Source organism: Capra hircus, chromosome 1 (genome assembly GCF_001704415.2).
Source record: "Capra hircus breed San Clemente chromosome 1, ASM170441v1, whole genome shotgun sequence".
NCBI lineage: Eukaryota > Metazoa > Chordata > Mammalia > Artiodactyla > Bovidae > Capra > Capra hircus.
Genome location: NC_030808.1, coordinates 44,475,475 through 44,495,899, shown reverse-complemented (window position 1 = coordinate 44,495,899; position 20,425 = coordinate 44,475,475). Strand labels below are relative to the sequence as shown.

General features: G+C 40.7%; 2 protein-coding genes across 5 annotated transcripts in view; one reads left to right on the top strand and one right to left on the bottom strand.

Annotated features, from left to right (window-relative positions):
* The window catches only part of LNP1 (leukemia NUP98 fusion partner 1), a 41,223-nt gene extending 32,463 nt beyond the window's left edge, over positions 1-8,760 (bottom strand). For 2 of the 4 annotated variants that reach the window (XM_005674844.3, XM_005674847.3), the window contains exon 1: positions 8,145-8,539. The gene's annotated coding sequence lies outside the window, so the exon portion shown is untranslated. Of the gene's footprint in view, positions 1-8,144; positions 8,540-8,680 lie in introns of those variants that run through there. The other 2 variants (XM_005674846.3, XM_005674845.3) reach the window with 2 other exon arrangements.
* TOMM70 (translocase of outer mitochondrial membrane 70) overlaps positions 8,644-20,425 on the top strand; it is a 38,526-nt gene continuing 26,744 nt past the window's right edge. The window contains exon 1 of the mRNA XM_005674841.3: positions 8,644-9,479. Within this exon, the coding sequence (XP_005674898.3) occupies positions 9,153-9,479 (327 nt within the window). The 5' untranslated portion in view covers positions 8,644-9,152. The remainder of the gene's footprint in view (positions 9,480-20,425) is intronic.

Genomic DNA, 20,425 nt, shown 5'->3' with positions numbered 1-20,425 from the left:
CCACACACACACACCAATCATATATTGAAGCCCTAACCCCCAGTGTGATAATACTGGGAGGTGGGACCTTCGAGATGTAATTAAAATTAGATGAGGTCATGGGAGTTGGGCCCTGGTCCACTGGGATTAGTGTTCTTATAAGAAGAGACACTAAAGAGCTTGCACCTTTCCCCACCTTGAGAAAAAAAAAGAGAGAAAGAAAGGAGGCAAGGAAGAGAAGGAGGGAGAGCAAGGGCAAGAGTGAGAAAAACAGGAAGAAAAAGAACCAAAGAAGAACCAAAGAAAGAAAATCACCTGAGGACACAGCAAGAAGATTGACACCTGCAAGCCAGGAATCGAGCCCTCACCAGAAACCTAACTGGCCAGAACCTTGATCTTGGCCTTCTCAGCTTACAGAACTGTAAGAAATAAATTTCTGTTCATTAGCCCAACGAACCTAGCATATTTGATTATAGCAGTCTACTACCAATAACCTCAGATATGCAAATGACACCACCCCAATGGCAGAAAGTAGACAGGAACTAAAGAGCCTCTTGATGAGGGTGAAAGAGAAGAGAGAAAAAAGCTGGCTTAAAACTCAACATTCAAAACACTAAGATCATGGCATCTGATCCCATTACTTCATGGCATATAGATGGGGAAACAATGGAAAGTTTCAGACTTTACTTTTTTGGGCTCCAAAATTACTGCAGATGGTGACTTCAGCTATAAAATTAAAAGACACTTGCTCCTTGGAAGAAAATCTATGCCGACCTAGACAGCATATTAAAAAGTAGAGACATTACTTTGCTGACAAAGGTCTGTATAGTCAAAGCTATGGTTTTTCCAGTAGTCATGTATGGATGTGAGAGTTGGGCCATAAATAAGGCTGTAGAATTGATGCTTTCAAAATGTGGTGTGTTGGAGAAAGCTCTTAAGAGTCCCATGGACTGAAAGGAGATCAAACCCGTCAATCTTAACAGAAATCAACCCTGAATATTCATTGGAAGGACTGATGCTGAAGCTGAAGCTCCAATACTTTGGCCACCCAATGTGAAGAGCCAACTCATTAGAAAAGACCCTGATGCTGGGAAAGATTGAAAACGGGAGGAGAAGGGGATAACAGGATGGGATGGTTGGATGGCAGCACCAATGCGATGGACATGAGTTTGAGCAAACTCTGGGAGATGGTGAAGGACAGAGAAGTCTGGCATGCTGCAGTTCATGGGGTTCCAAAGAGTCAGACACAACTGAGTCACTGAACAACAAGCCATCCCTCCCAGACTAACGTCCTTCTCATCCAAAATTCACATCCTTGTCACATGCAAAATACATTAATTCCATCCCAACAGCCCCCAAAGTTAACTCATTCCAGCATCCACTCAGAAATCTAAGGTCCAAAGTTTCACTTAAATATCATATAAATCAGGTATGGGTGGGTCTTGAGACATGATTCATCCTGAGGCAAAAATTCCTCTCCAGTTATGAACTTGGAAAACCAGACATGTTACATGCCTCCAAAATATAAATGGCCCTTGAACAAAAGAGTTCTGAGCTGTGAAGGTCCACTTACACATGGATTTTCTTCAATAAATATGTGTAACACTATGGTGCTTCCCTGATAGCTCACCTGTAACGAATCCGCCTGCAATGCAGGAACCCCAGTCCAATTCCTGGGTTGGAAAGATCCCCTGGAGAAGGGACAGGCTACCTACTCCAGTATTCTTGGGCTTCCCTGATGGCTCAGATAGTAAAGAATCTGCTTGCAATGCAAGAGACCTGGGTTTGATTCCTGGGATGGGAAGATCCCCTGGAGGAGGGCATGGCAATCCACTCCAGTATTCTTGCCTAGAGAATCCCTTTGGACAGAGACTGCCCAGCTACAGCCCATAGGGTTGCAAAGAGTCAGACATGACTGAGTGACTAAGCACAGCACAACTCTTCAGAGGTAACTGAGTCTGCGGATGCAGGACCACACACATGGAGGGAGAGCCAACAGTAAAGTCATATTCAGATGCTCACCTGTACAGGGTGGGGGCAGCACCTCTAACCCCCCACACTGTTCAAGGGTGAAGTGTACAATGACAGGCATATTACAGATAGGCCCATTCCAAAAGGGAAAAAATAGGAAAGAAGGGCTGATATAGCAAGTACAAATTTAGCAAAGCAAATTGCATTAGATCTTAAAGCTCAGCAATAACCCTCTTTGGTTTGATACTCCGCCCTCCAGGCCCACAGGGGTGGCAGTGTCGCCTCCACAGCCTGGAGTAAAAGGTGGCCCTGCTCATGCAGCTCTCTGCAAGGGTGGTCCTGTCTCTAAGGCACTGGGCAGACAGGTCCTGGTGGATCTGTGGTAGGAGTAGTAGCCCTGCCATCTGAACAGCCCTTAGCATTCTTCCTTTTTCCTGAACATAAAGCAAGTTCACAGCTGAATAACTGTATGGTCCTATCCTGCAAAAGCCCCAAACTACAATAGCCTTCTTCATTCCATCCTATTTTGGGGGGTCCTCTTTAGTTCCAGCTGGCAGTGTTTTTGCTGATAAAACCCTGTTTCTATTCCTGGCTTCTGCTGATATTGACAATTAAGTCCATAAGTTGTACTAATTATCCATCGAATAGTCTTTCAGCCACATCCTAGTGTTCTCTTCAGAATAAGCTTTCTTTCTCTCTTTCTGCAGAAGGCTCAGAATTTTCCAAATCTCCTAGTTCCTTTTTATTTAAAGTTTCTTCTTCAATTCATCTTGCTTCTCTTACATTTTACTATAAATAGTAAGGACTACCCAAGGCACACCTTCAACCCTTTGCTTAGAAATCTCCTCTGCTAAATATCCAATCATGACTCACACTTCTAACTTTTAGAAAACACTGGGACACAATTCAGCCAAGTTTTTTTGGATGCTTTACAAGAAGGATCTCTTTGCTCCAATTTCCAATAACCTTTCCCTCATTTCTACTTGAGATCTCACTGGAATGGCCTTTATCATTCACATTTCTACCAACATTCCATGACTATTCATGTGGAAGTTTTGTCTCCTGTTTGCCTCTTTTCTTTCTGAGCCCTCACCAGAAACACCTTTAATGTCCTCATATCTATCAACAGTTTCTTCATAGCAATCTCAGCTTTTTTCTAGCACATGCCTCAAAACTGTTTCAGCCTTTACCCATCACACAATTCCAAAGTCACTTTCACATTTTTGGTGTTTGTTACAGCAGTACTCTACCCTAGAACCAAAATATATAGGTATTTCATGGGGCTCTCCAGAGAAACAGAAATAGAAATTTATAAAAAGGAACAGATTCATGCAATTATAGAGGCTGAGAAGTCCCAAGATCTGCACTCAACAACCAGAAACCCAATAGAACTGACAGTATAAATTCCAGTGTGAAAGCTGGCAAGTTCAAGACCCCCAAAGAGCCATTGCTTCAGTTCAAGTCCAAAAGCAGAAAAGATCAATGTCCCAGCTCAAGGGAACACTGAAGTTCCCTATTGCACAATCAATCTTTTTTTCTATTCAGGTCTTCAAACGATTAGGGAAGGCAATCTGCTTCATTCAGTAAAATTGATTCAAATGTTAATTTCATCACCTCAAACAACAGCCAAAAACCCAACCCTCTCAGAAGCACGCAGAATAAATGTTTGACCATATACCTGGGCACCTTATGGCCGGGTTGACACATAAAATCAGTCATTAACACTGACTATTTTTGGAGCTCTGGAAGCAAAAGATAAACAAAGTTTCTACTGGTATGGAGCTTATGTCCTAAATAAATAATTTCAAACACTTGTGCTAAGAATGGGGACCAAGGAAACAGACAAAAGTGTGAGAAAGGAGGTGGGGGGTAGGTAGAGACATTTATAGGAAGCGGAGCAATTCTGAAAGTCTGAGAGCTAGAGAATGAACTTGGAGTTACACTTTGGGAAGAAGAATCCAGTATCAAGCTGCAAAGTGGCACATGGGAGAGGTACCACAAACAGGGAAGTAATACAGCATACAGGAAGGATGAAGGCAATGGAAAAAAATAGAGGAAGAGGGGAAGAAACTATTTATCGAGCATCTACTATGTGTCAGACATACTTTTAAGTATCTTCACATATTTGAACTGGAAGTGGCAAAGAGCACAGAAAGAAAAAAAAATCAAAAAGATATTACAATCAGCAAGACTTCATAGCTGATTTTATGTTTCAGTTCAGTTCAGTCCAGTCGCTCAGTCGTGTCTGACTCTTTGCAACCCCATGAATCGCAGCACGCCAGGCCTCCCTGTCCATCACCAACTCCCGGAGTTCACTCAGACTCACGTCCATCGAGTCAGTGATGCCATCCAGCCATCTCATCCTCCGTCGTCCCCTTCTCCTCCTGCCCCCAATCCCTCCCAGGATCAGATATGTGTATATTGGAAATGGCAACCCACTCTAGAATTCTTGCCTTGAAAAGTCCATGGACAGAAGAGCCTGGCGGGCTAACAGTCCATGGGGTTGCAAAGAGTCAGGCACAACTGAGTGACTGAGCATGCATGCGCAAGTGTATACTGGTACATTTACTTGTGCTTGGGTAGACAGGTTGGAAAAAAGAAAAATGTCTAAGGTTTCAAGTATGAGTAACCAGTAAGACAACAGAGATGTTATGAGGAAAAAAAGGATTACACAAAGGAAGAGAATGAGGAGCAAAGAGAATGTGTTATATTTTTTTAAAAATGAGACATCCAGGCAAAGCTGCTCAATGAACAGTAGGAAATTACAGGGCTAGAGGTGAAGAGATAAGTCATACCAGGAGATGTGTAGATAGAGATTATATGCAGATAACCTCTGAAGTTGAAGCAATGTACATCAGTTACTAATGCAGATAAAGAAGAGGATATATTTTTATGGATTCTCATACTTGAGGAAGATCTATAGGTGTCCTGTCCATAGTAGGCACTATTAATCACATGAAGGTACTCAAATCAATTTAAATTGAAATGAAAAATTTAGTTAGTTGTACTAAATACATTTCAAATGGCTACCATATTGGATATCAGAGATACAAAACATTTTCAACATCACAGAAAGTTTTATTGGGCAATATGTATCTAGAGGTTTGTCAGTAAAAGAAAGAGGAGAATTTAGTCTCATGAAGAGACCAACCTAGACAGCATATTAAAAAGCAGAGACATTATTTTTCCAAAAAAGGTCCGTCTAGTCCCTTGGACTGCAAGGAGATCCAACCAGTCCATCCTAAAGGAAATCAGTCCTGAATATTCATTGGAAGGACTGATAAAAGACGAAGCTCCAATACTTTGTTTGGTCACCCGATGCAAAGAACTGATTTATTGGAAAAGACCCTGATGCTGGGAAAGACTGAAGGCAGGAGAAGGGGATGACAGAGGACGAGATGGTTGGATGGCATCACCGACGCAATGGACATGAGTTTGAGCAAGCTTCAGGAACTGGTGATAGACAGGGAAGCCTGGTGTGCTGCAGTCCATGGGGTCACGAAGTATTGGACACAACTGAGTGACTAAACTGAACTGACTCTCCTGAAAGCCAGGAAAAACAACATTTCAAATAGAGAATGACCCATGGTATCCAGTAAAAGCATATGAAAACTAAAAGCAATAACTTGTGACCTCTAAAGCAGTTTCAGACTAGTAATAAAGTTAGAAACTCTTATAAGAGATTTTGGATGAAATGAGTGATAAATAGATTAAGGAAACAAGTATAAACAATTATTTCAAGTAATTTTTCAGTGAAGAAAAACAAAGAATGGACCTAAGGAAGAGTTGAAAGAGAATCAAGCTAGATGTATGCCTAAAACGAGCACGTCTGTGGTCTCATTAGACAGCTTGGCCATCAACCAATCAACCAACTATCCACTAACTTCACCAATCAAAAAGCCTTTCATGTGGCAACGACAATTGAAAGGATAGAATTATACAAAGTTAAAGCTATGAGAAGCTTTGCTGTTGTTTAGTCACTAAGTTGTTACCCACTCTTTTGAGACCCCATGGACTGTAACCTGCTAGGCTCATGAGTCCATGGGATTTTCCCCAGCAAGAATACTGGAGTAGGTTGTCATTTCCTCCTCCAGGGGACATTCCCAACCCCAAGAATCGAACCCACACCTCCTCCATTGCAGGAGAATTCTTTACCTCTGAGCCACCAGGAAAGCCCCAAAAGAAGCTTTGAAAGTTGCCTCATCATGTCCGACTCTTTGTGACCCCATGGACTACAGCCTGCCAATCTCCTCTGTCCAACAAATTCTCCAGGCCAGAATATTGGAGTGGGTAGGTCTTCTCCAGGGGATCTTCTCAACCCAGGGATCAAACCCAGGTCTCCCGCATTGCAGGCAGATTCTTAACCATCTGAGCCACCAGGGAAGCCCAAAAGCATAGAAAGCAGGTGTCCAGTCACACCCACAGCTTAGTACTATTAAAATCTAGATTAAGAACTCAAGTGTTTTGCATCCCACGCTATTAGATGTTCAGCCTCATTCAAATGCCTCCTAAGACACAGACCAGAGAAGTGAAGTTTCGTCTATTGAGTTCCTTTAATCTAGAAAGAAAATATTTGTTCACATACATAAAATTTCAATTTAAAAAAATGAAACATAATTCTTTTACTTCTCTCCTTTAAAATTTAGAGAAACAGAGAACTAAGCATTGAGTATCTACTATTTTGCAACATTATACTAAAAAGACCTTGCTGCTGCTACTGCTGCTAAGTCACTTCAGTCATGTCCGACTCTGTGCGACCCCATAGACGCCAGCCCACCAGGCTCCCTCGTCCTGGGACTCTCCTGTCAAGAACACTGGAGTGGGTTGCCATTTCCTTCTCCAATGCATGAAACTGAAAAGTGAAAGTGAAGTTGCTCAGTCATGTCCAACGCTTTGTGACCCGGTGGACTGCAGCCTACCAGGCTCCTTCATCCATGGGATTTTCCAGGCAAGAGTACTGGAGTTACCTTAAATACCATCTAATTAAATCTTTAACATATAACCTGTTTTCAGTATTTCACAGCTTAGAAATGCATGCATCAGTTCAGTGAGGTCACAAAGATAGTGACAACTTTTACTCAGTTTCACATTATATTCAATTAGGAAATGGAATAGACTAGGGAGTGGAAATTACATGTTTAACAAGGTAAAAAAGTAACAAGGACAAATTCATTTACTGATGCCAATCTTAAAAATAAAACCAACTCTTTAGATAAATAATAGCTACTTAAATACAATGTTTCAAGAAACTCTTAACATTGTCTTTGGAGGTAACCCGGTGGCTGGGAAACCCCGTAGAAAGGAGACTTCACGGTAACTTTTGTAACTTTTGATTGCAACTATAACAATCCACTGCCTATTACGATAAACAAGTTTCCTTTAAAAACTTTAAATGTTTTAGTTCCTACCAATAATTTGTAATTACTAGCATTCTACAATCCCCTGAGGCTGCAGAAAAACTGAAATTCCAAGAGAGAGTCTAACTTTGTTCTGAAAAGGCTAGGGAAAAATTACATTAACGGATCAAAGACTTGCTTTTGGGGGTTGGGAATCAGGAAGTGAGAGAAGTCATTGCCTGCAACAATCACTATTTGATCAATTCTACTGCTATTATTTTTAGCTCATCTTTTTAGCCTGTTGCTAAGGAACTCTACAGCCTGAAAGCAATGTACCAATAGGAACCCTTATGAAGCAAGAGAAAAGCAATTATCCTGACTTTCAAATTAGGCCATTCAGTCTATTTTGGTACCATTTAATAAATTATCTCCCTTCAATCTTTATGCAGCCGCTATAGTCTGCACATGCATATTTTCGCGTGTCGAAAATCCTCGGTTGTACCCAAAAGCAAAATCTTCATTTGTAAATTTTTATTATGAGGGTCTGCAGATCAGTATACCTGAAATGGAGAGCCATAGTTCTGGACTCTGATTTTCTATTAATACTTGTCTTTTATTCTTGCAAATACTCTGAATTCTAAACTTCTTGCAAGGAAAATTTTCGTATTTTTAAGAAATCTGGTGCAGAACACGGTGACAGGACTTGACAAAGCTATTAGATACATAAAGCTGAAATTTCTACTTGGGAAGATGGCAGGACAGTGGGTGGATCAGAGCACTGGGGAGGGCGCGGAGGCTCCAAAGAGCGAGATGTGGGCTGGGGTGTCAAGTGAAATCCAGTATGACACAAATACGTACAGGAAAGATGGGAACTCTGGGTCTTCTCATTTCTACCCTCTCACTTCGAGAACCTCGTAACACCCAGACGTCATCGCTCTCGTAATTGGTGCAGAAGGTGAGTCGCAGGGACCCCGTTAAAGCTGTTTCAACTGGAGCCAACCTAGATTTCCACCGAGTCTGACTTCTGCCACCCGCCGTTGCCCTCAATAACCTCAAATTCTTCCAAACTAAAATCTGGCCATGGAAGAGCTAAGACGACCGGTGATACCGGGCTATCTTCAGCTTTTGGCTTTCCTCCTACATTTTTAAAAGTCCTTCCAACCCGATGGTTTCCCGAGACAGGCGCACGGACAGCCGAGTTAACTGCCGCCGGGCTCTAAGCAGCGCCAACGTGGCGGTAACGAGAAAACGAGGGGTCCAAATTCCACCAATGAACTAAGCGGCTCGTCCTACGCCCCGCCCACCACTCCTGCCAGCCAATAATCTTCAAAACTCCTGTGTTACTCCCGCCCATTCTTAGCGCAGCTTAAGAGCTTGAAGCTTCCTCTGCTCACCCGAACACTTTAACCCGCTGTTTATGCGCCCTTCCTCCGCTTCGCTAGCTCAAAGGGCCCTCGGCCCTTCTTTACTGAAGGCGTAGGGAGCGGCATCAGCTATCACCGGAGGCCCCGGACCCCAGAAGTTAGTCTTACAATCAGCAGCGGTACGAAAGGAAAGAAAAAGGACTGCCTGGGACGTTCAGATCACGCCCAGTTTACCTTGACCCGGAAGTGATTTTCCACTCCTCTTTTCTCCCTGCCCCTCCTCCCTTTTTTGAGAAGGGAAAAGAAGGACGGCTAGGTCTGGCCCGGCATGCCTTGGGCTTCCGGTGACCTCTGGCCCTTTTCTGTCGTCCGCTCTTGCTGCCTAGCGTGCTTGTTCGCTCACTGCTTTTCTTCCCTACCTCCCTCCCGTTTTCCTTGGGACGCTACCTGGTGACTGTGGCTCCCGCGACCAGCAGGGAGGCGGTGGCGGAGGACACTCGTTATGGCCGCCTCTAAGCCTGTGGAGGCGGCAGTGGTCGCAGCGGCTGGACCCGGTTCCGGGAGTGGGGTGGGCGGCGGCAGTGCGACTTCGGGCCCGGGCACCGGGAGCCTGCCGAGATGGCAGCTGGCGCTGGCGGTCGGGGCGCCCCTGCTGCTAGGAGCGGGTGCCCTGTACCTATGGAGCCGGCAGCGGCGGCGCCGGGAGACCGGGGCCCGAGGCGACTCCGGCGGCCTGAAGCGCAACAGTGAACGGAAGACCCCGGAGGGCAGGGCCAGTCCGGCCCCGGGCAGCGGACACCCCGATGGCCCCGGTACTCACCTGGAAATGGTGAGAAGCAGCCCCGGGCATGGAGGTAGAAGCCGGCGGGTGCAGCCTTTCCTTGACGGGGTTGTGCCCCTCAAGGGGCTTCCCATCAGATGGAAGCTGCCAAGCGGCCGCGCATGGGTTTAGGGAAACTCAGTTCTGGCTGCCGTTATAGGGAATGGAGTAGCCCGAGGGCACAGGTTAGCAACATTCGTTGACAGTTTCCTTTTGGTTTCAGAAAAATATTTGCTTTTCTTCTCAGTGACACAGCGTTTATCTCTATCGTTGTGGGTAAGGGGACATTTGCTAATGTGATGATTATCTCTAACTAGTGAAGGAAGCCAAATTCCCTTAACGATCGGTACATTGTGATATGAATTGCCTTGATCATTTCTAAGGCCTAGGACTTAATCAGTAATAATCTTTTAATAACAAATAACTCCCTCAGTTGGGGAGTAAATACAGTGACTTGGTGGACAAGAGTAAAATGGTGTTCAGAGGTATTTATTTCATCTGTAGGAATGAGTTCTTAAACTTGGGTTAGAAGCATCTTAAATTTTTTTTTTTTTTTTACCTGGAAACTTAACATGACCAAGCCTGACTGCGTGATACGGATTCTCTGACGTTAAGCCAAGCTTCAGAGTGCCTGATAAACTGCTCTGTATGGTTTTGTTGGAACTATTAAATCCTTCTGGTATCTGACAGCTGTTGGGGGAGATGGGAGGGAGTGGAATTGGCCTGGCTGCATTCAACAATACACGAGTGAGCTGTCGGGGGTGGGGAGGATTTTTCTGAGTGTGAAATTGTATAATGCCAGTTACAGTTACAGAGTGAATCAGTTCAGAGGAAACTTTGATCAGAAAACTCTTCAGTTATATCTATTTTCAAGTTATTTACAGATTATACTATCCAGAGTGAAGACATGTTTTTATTAAGTGAGTGAGTGAAAGTCGGTCAGTCTGTCTGACTCTCTGCCATTTCATGGACTATACAGTCCTTGGAATTCTCTGGGCAAGAATACTGGAGTGTGGGTAGTCTTTCTCTTTTACAGGGGATGTTCCCAACCCAGGGATGGAACCCGGGTCTCCCGCATTGCGGGCTGATTCTTTACCAGCTGAGCTACAAGGGAAGCCCAAGAATACTGGGTAGCCTATCCCTTCTCCAGAGGATCTTCCCAACCCAGGAATCGAACTGGGGTCTCCTGCATTGCATTCGAATTCTTTACCAGCTGAACTATCAGGGAAGCTCCTGATAAATAGTCAATTTTAAAGGAAGTTCTGATGTGGAAGCAAACTACCTTAGTTTAGTGCATCCTACATCCTATGTATCAGGCATTGTGCTAGGCCCTGAGAGAATCAAATAGGCTTTCTAAGGGGAGAGTAACATACTGCTTTTAAAAAAAAGTATAGCAAAGATGCAGTACAACTATGCTGGAAAAAACCTATGGACTGTGAGAACCAGGAAATGTATGTGTGTTTTATATTGGGGTCTCCACCAGAGTTACCTTGGAAAGTCATTTTATCTCTCAGATGTTGGTGTCATCCCTGTAAGAGAAGAGAATTAAAATATTAGATCTCTTTTATTTCAGCCCTGGGAGTGGTGATCACGGCACCATGAATTAGTCATCAGTTGTCTTGTTTTCATGTTTCTGAAAGTCTCTGGCCATTTCCCATTTTGTTTGTTTTTAATCACGGAAGAACAGTGGATAAATAAAAAATACATAAAAGTTCTCAGTTCTATGTGCTGTGCTGTGCTGTGCTAAGTTGTGTCTGACTCTCTTTGACCTTATGGACTATAGCTCGCCAGGCTCCTCTGTCCATGGGGATTCTCCAGCCAAGAATATTGGAGTGGGTTGCTATGCCCTCCTCTAAATTACCAAAAAAAAGCTAGGCTCTGATATTGCAGTTTCAAAAATGACCTACTCCATCTCACCTTTTTGGCATTTGATAGAATTTAGCATACTGTCAGATTTTAGATTTCCTTAAGCCCTATTTTCAGATTTTCAGCATTGTCTAGGTCAACACTGTGATAATTTTTAAATTTCATGGCGTTTGTAGTTTTACCAGAACAGTTTTTTAGTTCACATCATTGTTGCTGAAAATTAGACTTCAATATTGACTTCTTTGTATAACTTGAACTGCTTTAAAATGATTACTTCTGACCCAAAATAAAACTGAGCAAAACACTTGCACATACTGTTCTTGCAGATGTTATGGAGTTGTACCTATAATCTTACTTTGAGTTACTAGATGATACTTTAGTAAAGCAACAGTAAAAATGTCTTTGCCATTTTTTTTAATGGATATTTGTATTGTAACTCATGATGATCAATGTATATTGAAAGACTTTGTTCATTTTTTTATATCCCAATCCTTAGAGTTACTATTAGACTATTTGATGACAAATGGTAATTTATTATTTATCTGTGATTGGAGAAATTGTTTTATATTTGAATAGCACCTTTAAATTGTCAACCTCAGTGGGCTTTGTAAATAAGAAAACGTTTGTTTGAACTGATGGGAAAACTGACAGAATCCTGATGCTCAATTCTTTTCCACTTAATCAATAGTTGTAATTTTTAAGGGAATGCAGGAATGGACAAATATTGTCAGTTTAGGGCTCAGTATCAGTGAGCAGAATGGAAAATCAGTGGTTATTGTTTGTTGGCTTATGTTTGCCTTAATGTAAAACTGAACTAATTACTGGGCTCCTGTCTATTGGGTTTGTGATACTCATGTCCAAACAGACTATACCACATTGGCTTTCTCTGGGATAGCAAATACTTGTAAAGCAAAAAAATCCTATTTTTGTTTAATTAATGGGATTTCAAGATTTCACCAACTAATTACAGTTGATAGTGTGAGACAGAGGTAAAGTATTAAATCATTTTCCACTTTGGGACATTATAAAATCTACCATGACTTGCCATTTTGTTTCAGTAATTTAATTTGAAAACTTGAGAATTAACAGATTTTTCAAAGTTCGTAAGGTTCTTTGTGAATCATCTAATCCACAGAACTTCTCGGTCTCTGGGCCTGAGTTATCACAGGGCAGCATCATTCAGATACACACCAGCCATGGCATCTGGCTGCACAACTGTCTTACATATTTCTTTTTTCAAACAACCTGTGAATTTTTAAAAGTGCATTTATTTACTACTGACTTTATGGTAGTGTTTTATCCAATTGTTCATTAGATTACTTAAAAAAGCAGTTATACCAGTTCAGGTTTTTTTTTAATGTTGCACAAGAGTGAAATATTTAGGAACCGCTAATCTAAGTCAATCCTTTAAAATAGGAAGGGAGAGATGTGTGTAAACATTTTAATCAAGAGGTCAAAAACTGATAACCTGCTGTTATCAGTCATGGTTGAAATTAAATAATTCCTACACCAGCTCCAGTGAACTGTTTCTAATCTTTTTTTTTTTTAATCAGGATCACCAGTGACATAAGACATAAGACCACCTTTCACTCTTCATCTTCCTTGATTCTTCATAGTATTTCACATTATTTCCTCTTAATTTTGTGATTTTTCTTTTGGTTTCTGAGACACTATGTTCTCTGATTTTAGTTGGTCACTTTTGTGTCTATCACAGGCTTTCTTAATGTTCCATACCTTCACTGGATGCTTATTTGCCCTCCAGAAGCTTCACTTAACACTTACATGATGACCCCCTAATTTCTAGCTCAGATCCCTCAAAAGACCCAAATTTAAAGGAAATCTTCACCTCATTACCTTTTAAGTGTTTAACATCGGATTCTCTTGAAAATATTCCTTATCAATGTGGTTCATCTAATTAGTTTTCCAAGCCAGAAACTTGTATAACTATCTTCCCTAACTGTCTATTCTTTTCATGTTCTCCACATCCAACCTAGAAAAATATCCAGAACATTCTACTTCTTAAGTATCTGACTACTCGTCCATTCCCACTGCTATTATATCCTGACTGAATAACTGATACTCTTTATTGTCTTCCTCCAATCCATTTTGTCACTAATAGAGTAAATCCTAACAGTTCCATGTTTAAAACTTGTTAAGCGGTATTCTGTTCATTGCTCACAGATAAGTTCAAATTCATCATGATTTAAGACTCTGTGGTCTTGTTCTCGCTTATCTCTTATCTTCATCTCTTGCACTTCCTCTTGTTTCTTGCCTTTGGATGTTCTGTAACACTGTCGTTATGCCTCCCTTTTTATCCTTCAGGGAGAAGGCAGTGGCACCCCACTCCAGTACTCTTGCCTGGAAAATCCCATGGACAGAGGAGCCTGGTGGGCTGCAGTCCATGGGGGTGCTAAGAGTCAGACACGACTGAGCGACTTCACTTTTCACTTTCATGCATTGGAGAAGGCAATGGCAACCCACATTTTATCCTTCAAGTCACAATATATAGGTCATTTCACCTTTTCTGAAACCCTTTTATACTTAAACATACTGTTGTGTGATTGAGTACATCACACTCTGAACTGTTCTCTTCCAAAGCCCTTAGCACTCGAGTACTAGAGTCGTTTATTCATGTTGCTACTAAACTTGTGAATCTGTGAAGACTGGGACTTGCTCTATCTTTGTCATTTTTCAGAACTAGCACTTAGAAGGTGTGAGTAAATGAACCAGTGAAGTGTCATTATTTGACATTTTTTTTTTAATTCACAGAAATTGAATACTTTTTCAAAATTTCCAGCTTTTCATTTGTATTCTATCCTGGGGAAATTTGTGTTAACAGTCTTAAACCTCATTTAGGCATTTTTAAAATAAATTGCTTGATTTTGTATGAACTCAAACCATAATCCTGCAGAGGTAGCATCCTTACAAGTGAAAGTGAAAGTCACTCAGTCATGGCTGATTCTTTACGACCCCATGGACTGTAGCCCACCTGGTTCCTCTGTCATGGAATTCTCCAGGCAGGAATACTGGAATGGGTAGCCATTTCCTTCCTTGTCCAGGGGATTTTTCCCAACTCAGGGATTGAACCCAGGTCTCCTGCAGGCAGATTCTTTACCATCTGAGCCACCAGGGAATCCCTCCTTACAAGTATATTCTTCTTAAAGAGTTCTCTGTATTATGATTTAGTAGGTGGGGTTGTAGATTTTTTACATTTCAGGACATAATCTAGAAAAGAACTTTCTTGTTATCTTTAGGTATCTTTTATCTTAAACTTGATTTTTATAAAAGTAGCAATTGGTCAATAAAGTACTGAAAGATTGTTTCTTATGTGGTAAGTGTTCCAGACTTGATTGCTACTTTCATAAAGCTAGGTTTCGAATTTTAAAGTATGCCTCTGGAATTTGGTCAACTTAAGGGAATAAAACCATTTAAAAGAAACAGTATGGAACCCCCTGATGTATATTCTTACTGGATGTAAATGTGTAATTATGGTGATAAGTTCCCTCTTACCCACTGTTTTAGCTTTCTGTAGTTTCAGTTAACCACAGTAAACCATGATTTGAAAATGTTAAATGGAAAATTCCAGAAGCAAATAGTTCATAAATTTTAAATTGCATGCCATTCTGAGTAGCATTATGAAGTTCCACACAGTCCCACTTGGTCCTGCTCTGGATGTGAATCTTCCCTTTGTCCAGCACATCCCGCCCCTTAGCATTCAGTTAGCTGTCAGATTGACTGTTGGACTAGTAACCTGTATTTTACTTAATAGCCCAGAGCACAACATTAGTGATGCTGGCAATTAGGACATACCGAAGAGAAGCCATTAAAGTGCTTCTTTTCAGTAAAAAGGTGAATGTTCTTGACTTAATAAGGAAAGGAAAAATAATCATATGGTGAGGTTGCTAAGATATATGGTAAGAATAAATCTATTTCTGAAATTGTGAAAGAATGAGAAAGCTGCTAGTTTTGCTGACACAGACTGCAGAAGATATAGCTACAGTGTGTTAAGATGGAAAAGGCATTAAATTTGTACAGTGAGCTATTTTGAGAAAGAGACCACATTCACATAACTTTTATTACAGCGTATTGTAATTGTTCTACTTTGTTATGACGTACGAATCTCTTATTGTGCCTAATGTATAAGTTAAGCTTTATCCTTGATACATGTATGTAGGAAAAAAATGTATATGTGGGCTTTGGTACTATTTGCCGTTTCAGGCAGTCACTGGAGACAGGGGTCTTCGAATGTATCTCCTGCAGATTATTCTATCTCTTTACACATGGATTAATGTACCTGATTCTAGCTCATTCTTTTTACAATGACTATGTTTCTGATCACCAGAGTGTTTTTTAAACACTTGCTAAGAATTTACAGTGATTCCTAGTGCCAAATTTATATCATTGAAAATTCTAAAGGTTCTTACTATAACTTGAGAAAGTAGATGGAGTTGGGTAGAAAGTAACTGAAAAGCAGTGCAAAGGATTCCTGGGAGTTGGGATTAAAATCCCCTATATTATAAAGAATTGGGTAGTTGTATATTTTCCAGTTTAAACTTTTTCTTCCAATAAATTTAATTTCTGCTTGGTATTGGCCTCAAAGCTTGTGAAAATAATGTCTAATTATTATCTAATTACTATTATTAATGTCTAATTGTTATCTTTAGGTATCTTTTATCTTAAACTTGATTTTTATAAAAGTAGCCATTGGTCAATAAAATATTGAAAGATTGTTTTTTATGTGGTAAGTGTTCCAGACTTGATTGCTACTTTTGTAAAGCTACGTGTAAAGTTTTACGTGAAGTTTCATAATCACTATGTTTCGTGACAAGAGTAGAAGGCTGGTGTTGATTGATAAGCTCACATTTTGTCCTAAATTTTATCATTGGGCCAAAATAATTAGCTTTTCTGTATTGTCCCTGTGGTAATGCCATTCTTTCCCTTCATTTTTATTAATGAAGGGAAGCAGTTAGAAAGTAATGTGGCTGTGGAGGGAGTGTGGTGAGCAGAAGGTGATAGGTTCACGGAGACATTGCTCTTCCCAGCTGTGGTTTGGTTGCCTTCTGGAGTGACAGTGGATGAAAATTTGCAGTTTGGTGATTTGCCTGTGTAATTTGATCCTTGTCCACTCAGTTTCATTCAGAGCATCATTTTTTTTCCTAGTACAGTAAGGAAAGGAAATTAAGCAGGTTCTGATTTTGACCCTAGGAGACAAAAAAGTCTATAATAATTTTTAAAGGGAATCTATTGTAAAACTTGACTAAATGGAGGGAAATGGTAAGTGAAAGAAGTAAACAGTCTGTAAGTGTTCTTGAACATTTGTGTTCAAAATGTCTTGGTTGGTTTTAGGTTGTTTTAGACTTTGCTGTGAGGGCTTCCCTGATAGCTTTGCTGACTGCTATCAGGGCTTCCCTGCAATGCAGGAGACCCCAATTCGATTCCTGAGTTGGGAAGATCCTCTGGAGAAGGGCTTGGCTACCCACTCCAGTATTCTTGGGCTTCCCTTGTGGCTCAGCTGGTAAAGAATCTGCCAGCAATGTGGGAGACCTGGGTTCAATCCCTGGGTTGGGAAGATCCCATGGAGAAGGGAAAGGCTACCCACTCCAGTATTCTGGCCTGGAGAATTCCACTGGACTATAGTCCATGGGGTCACAAAGAGTCAGACACAACTGAGCGACTTGAAAAAAAAAAAGACTTTGCTGAAATAAAAATAAGAAGTACCCATCTTGCTAAGGAGAGGAAGCCTTGTGTACCTTTCCATATTTCTCTCTATTCTTTTAACTTATCTGCACTCACATGACTGCCTCTCCTTGTATTCGTGTGGTATCCTGTATGTAGCCTTAAACTTCCAATAGACAGGAAAGAGTTCATTGCCTGTTTGTGCTAATGAAACAAAGTCATTACTCTGACCCAAGAAAGTTCTTTTTTAATCCTCAAATCTTTAGTAAAAATAATAACTAGTCAACCATACTTCTCACAGGCATTTAATATAGCAGCTTACTTTCTATGTCAGCAGTCCCTAGTGTATTAGGTTGTGTATTAGCCATGTTCTCAATGACTTAGAAACATTGTAAACTTTTTATAAGAAATTGAAATAATGTTTATCTTGTTGTATTTAACATCAAAAGTAACTGAGTTTCATTATTTTGAAGTTTTTTTGAAGCACATAAAAGTTTGTGGTCATGATGTTTTCTTGGTAGATTGTACCTTTTATCAATAAAACCCCCCTTCTGTGCTCCATCCTTGGCATTTGAATGGTATTTTGTCTGATACTGCCTTCTTTTTTGCAAGAATTTGCATTCTGTAACTTTTTTACGTTCTTTTTTTGACCTGTCATTTTGTTTTAGCTCATGCCTGTAGGTGGCATGTAGTTATTTTTTAATTTTAAAAGGTTATTTTTAATAGGGAGATTTAAGCTACTCACATTTATTGTTATTATTGACATGTTTGGTGATTCTTGCCATATTTACTCCACCTTTTTATTTCTTCCTTTATCCTCCCCTTCCTGCTTTTTTGTTTTATTGATCATCTCCCCGACTTTGGAGTTCATTTTTAGTGGTAAGAAAGTTGTATACCTCAGTTTCTGTTCTTGTGTTAAACCTTAAATGCTGATTTAGCTAAGTATAAGATTTTAAGTTCAAGATAATCTTTCTTCGGGACTTTGAAGTTGTTGCTCCATTGTTTTTTAATACATAATGTCGGTGATAGTCTGACCCCAGTTTCTTTTTTCTTTGTAGGTAATCTGTGTGTGTGTGTGTTTATTTTTTTTTTCTACCTGAAAACTTTAAGGATTTATACTGTGAAATTTCACCATGATATATCTAAAAATATGTGTCAGGAATTTTTCTGATATTTTCTGAAGACACTCCTTTCTATGCCTTCCTTCTAACACAGAGAGATAGGTGTTGGAACTTTGGGATTCATACTCCCTGTCATCTGACTCTCTTCCAAGCTTCTCCTCCCCCTGCCCTCTACTCTTCTCGCATTCTGAGCTTCTCCTCCCCCTGCCCTCTACTCTTCTTGCATTCTGGCAGACTCACTTGCCTCTGCCTGCTACCTGTTTGCTCCTCAGTTATGCCCATTCTGATACACAGTCCATCTACTTTTATCATGATAATTCTTAGTTTTCAAGATGTCTAATTGGTGCTCTTTAAAAGCAGCCTTTTTTAAAATGAATGTGGTTACCGCTCATTCCTCTGATATTAAATTTTCTGTTTGCTTTGTTTATCCTGCTTCCTCAAATACTAGTTTTTAAACTATGAGTGGGGTGCCTCTCCTTCGTGGTGTTAATTTTCCTTTATGTTAGCAATTCTTGACGATATGGTTTCCTGGAAGACAGACACAGTGTGTTCGTCACTGGCTTTTTGGGTGGAGGGGCTCCTCGCTCCTGGGTGATGCAGCCCTGCTCCAGTATGGCTTCTGTTTCTCTAGTGGAATGGGAGCATTGATGAGGTTGCTTCAAGTGCAGTTTTCCAGCAACTGGAAACCACAACTACATTAGAAGGTCCTAGTTCTATTATTAATGTGCCAAGGATTTTTTTTACTGTCAAAACTTTTGCAAGATGATTAAGGCTCTTTACAGGTAAAAGATTTCATATTTATATATTACTCTTTTTGTGTCTTAGTTGACTCGTTTCACCCTTTTGCATCTCATTTTAAAATATGCACGTTTCTTATTGGCTTTCCTGGTGGCTCAGCTGGTAAAGAATCCGCCTGCAATCCGGGAGACCTGGGTTCGATCCCTGGGTTAGGAAGATCCCCTGAAGAAGGAAAAGGCTACCCACTCCAGTGTTCTGGCCTGGAGAATTCCATGGACTGTATAGTCTGTGGGGTCGCAAAGAGTTGGACACGACTGAGCGACTTTCACTTCACTTATTGACACTAGCTACCTTAAACTAGTTGTTTAATATTCTCAACTTAGAGTTTCCTGCATATCCTTCTTTGCACACTATACTTTTTTAAAACTAACTGTAGTTTCATTTAGACTAAAGGAGAAGGGAAACAAAAGGTAAATGGAAGGAAAAAGTAGCAAAAAAAAAAAAAAAAAAGCTTGAGTAAGGGAGAAGATAACAGATACAAAAGCTTACTCTCCTCCCATCATCTCTTCATGACTGAGATGCCCTAGGTCCCAAGCAACTTACCCTTCACAAGGGCCCTGTGAACTTACAGGGGCTTTGTGAGTTCGTTGTAGGGGCAGCTACTTCTGCTTTTGCTTTGTCAGTGTTTACCTGTTGGAAATACATGGGTTCTTTCATAATCACATATTTGTTAAAGTTGAATGATGTTGACAAAGTTTGGGGTGAAGACGTGCCACAGAGCTCTTGGACCTAGTAGCTTGAACCTAAGTAACTGGATTTATCTACAAAGATGCTTCCCAGATGTTGACTGAAGCTTTTGCAACTGTCCTCAGTGGCTATTAGCTACCAATTCATGAAGTATGTGAATTGGGTCCTCTAGGAAGCAGATACTGAGACAAAGATAGGAGTGCCAAATTTTTATTCATTTGCAAATAATAGGTTTGGGATAACTGTTGTAATGAGGATGGCAAAGTGTTTCTAGTATCTGTTCTGCACTGTTGACCAACAACCTAATTGAAAAACACCAATACATGTGATTAAATGGTTTTCAGAATGAAAAAATCAAATAGCCAATAAACGTGAACAGATTTTCAAATTCATTTATAGTGGATAAAATGTGAATTAAAATAATATCAGAATATTATGTTACACTGGGGTTTTGCAGCTTTGACACTATTGACATTTTGGATCTGATAAGTTGTTGCTGCGGGGTGCTGCCCTGTACATCGTAGAATGTTAGCAGCACTCTAGTATCTACCTACTAGATACCAGGGGCATCTCCCCCGACCCCTAGGTGTGAAAGTCCAAAATGTTGTCAGGCATTATAAAATGTACCCTAGAGGAAAATCATCCCTGATTGAGAACTAGTTTTTTGCCCATTAGACTGGTTATGAAAACTCTTGCTGGCAGAGTTCAGTGGAAAAGTGGTATACCTTAAAGCAACACAGCCTTTTGCGGGGGGAAAGTGTGTTTTTCAAGTTAAAGATTTACTTAGCAGTCCTATTAAAGACTCCT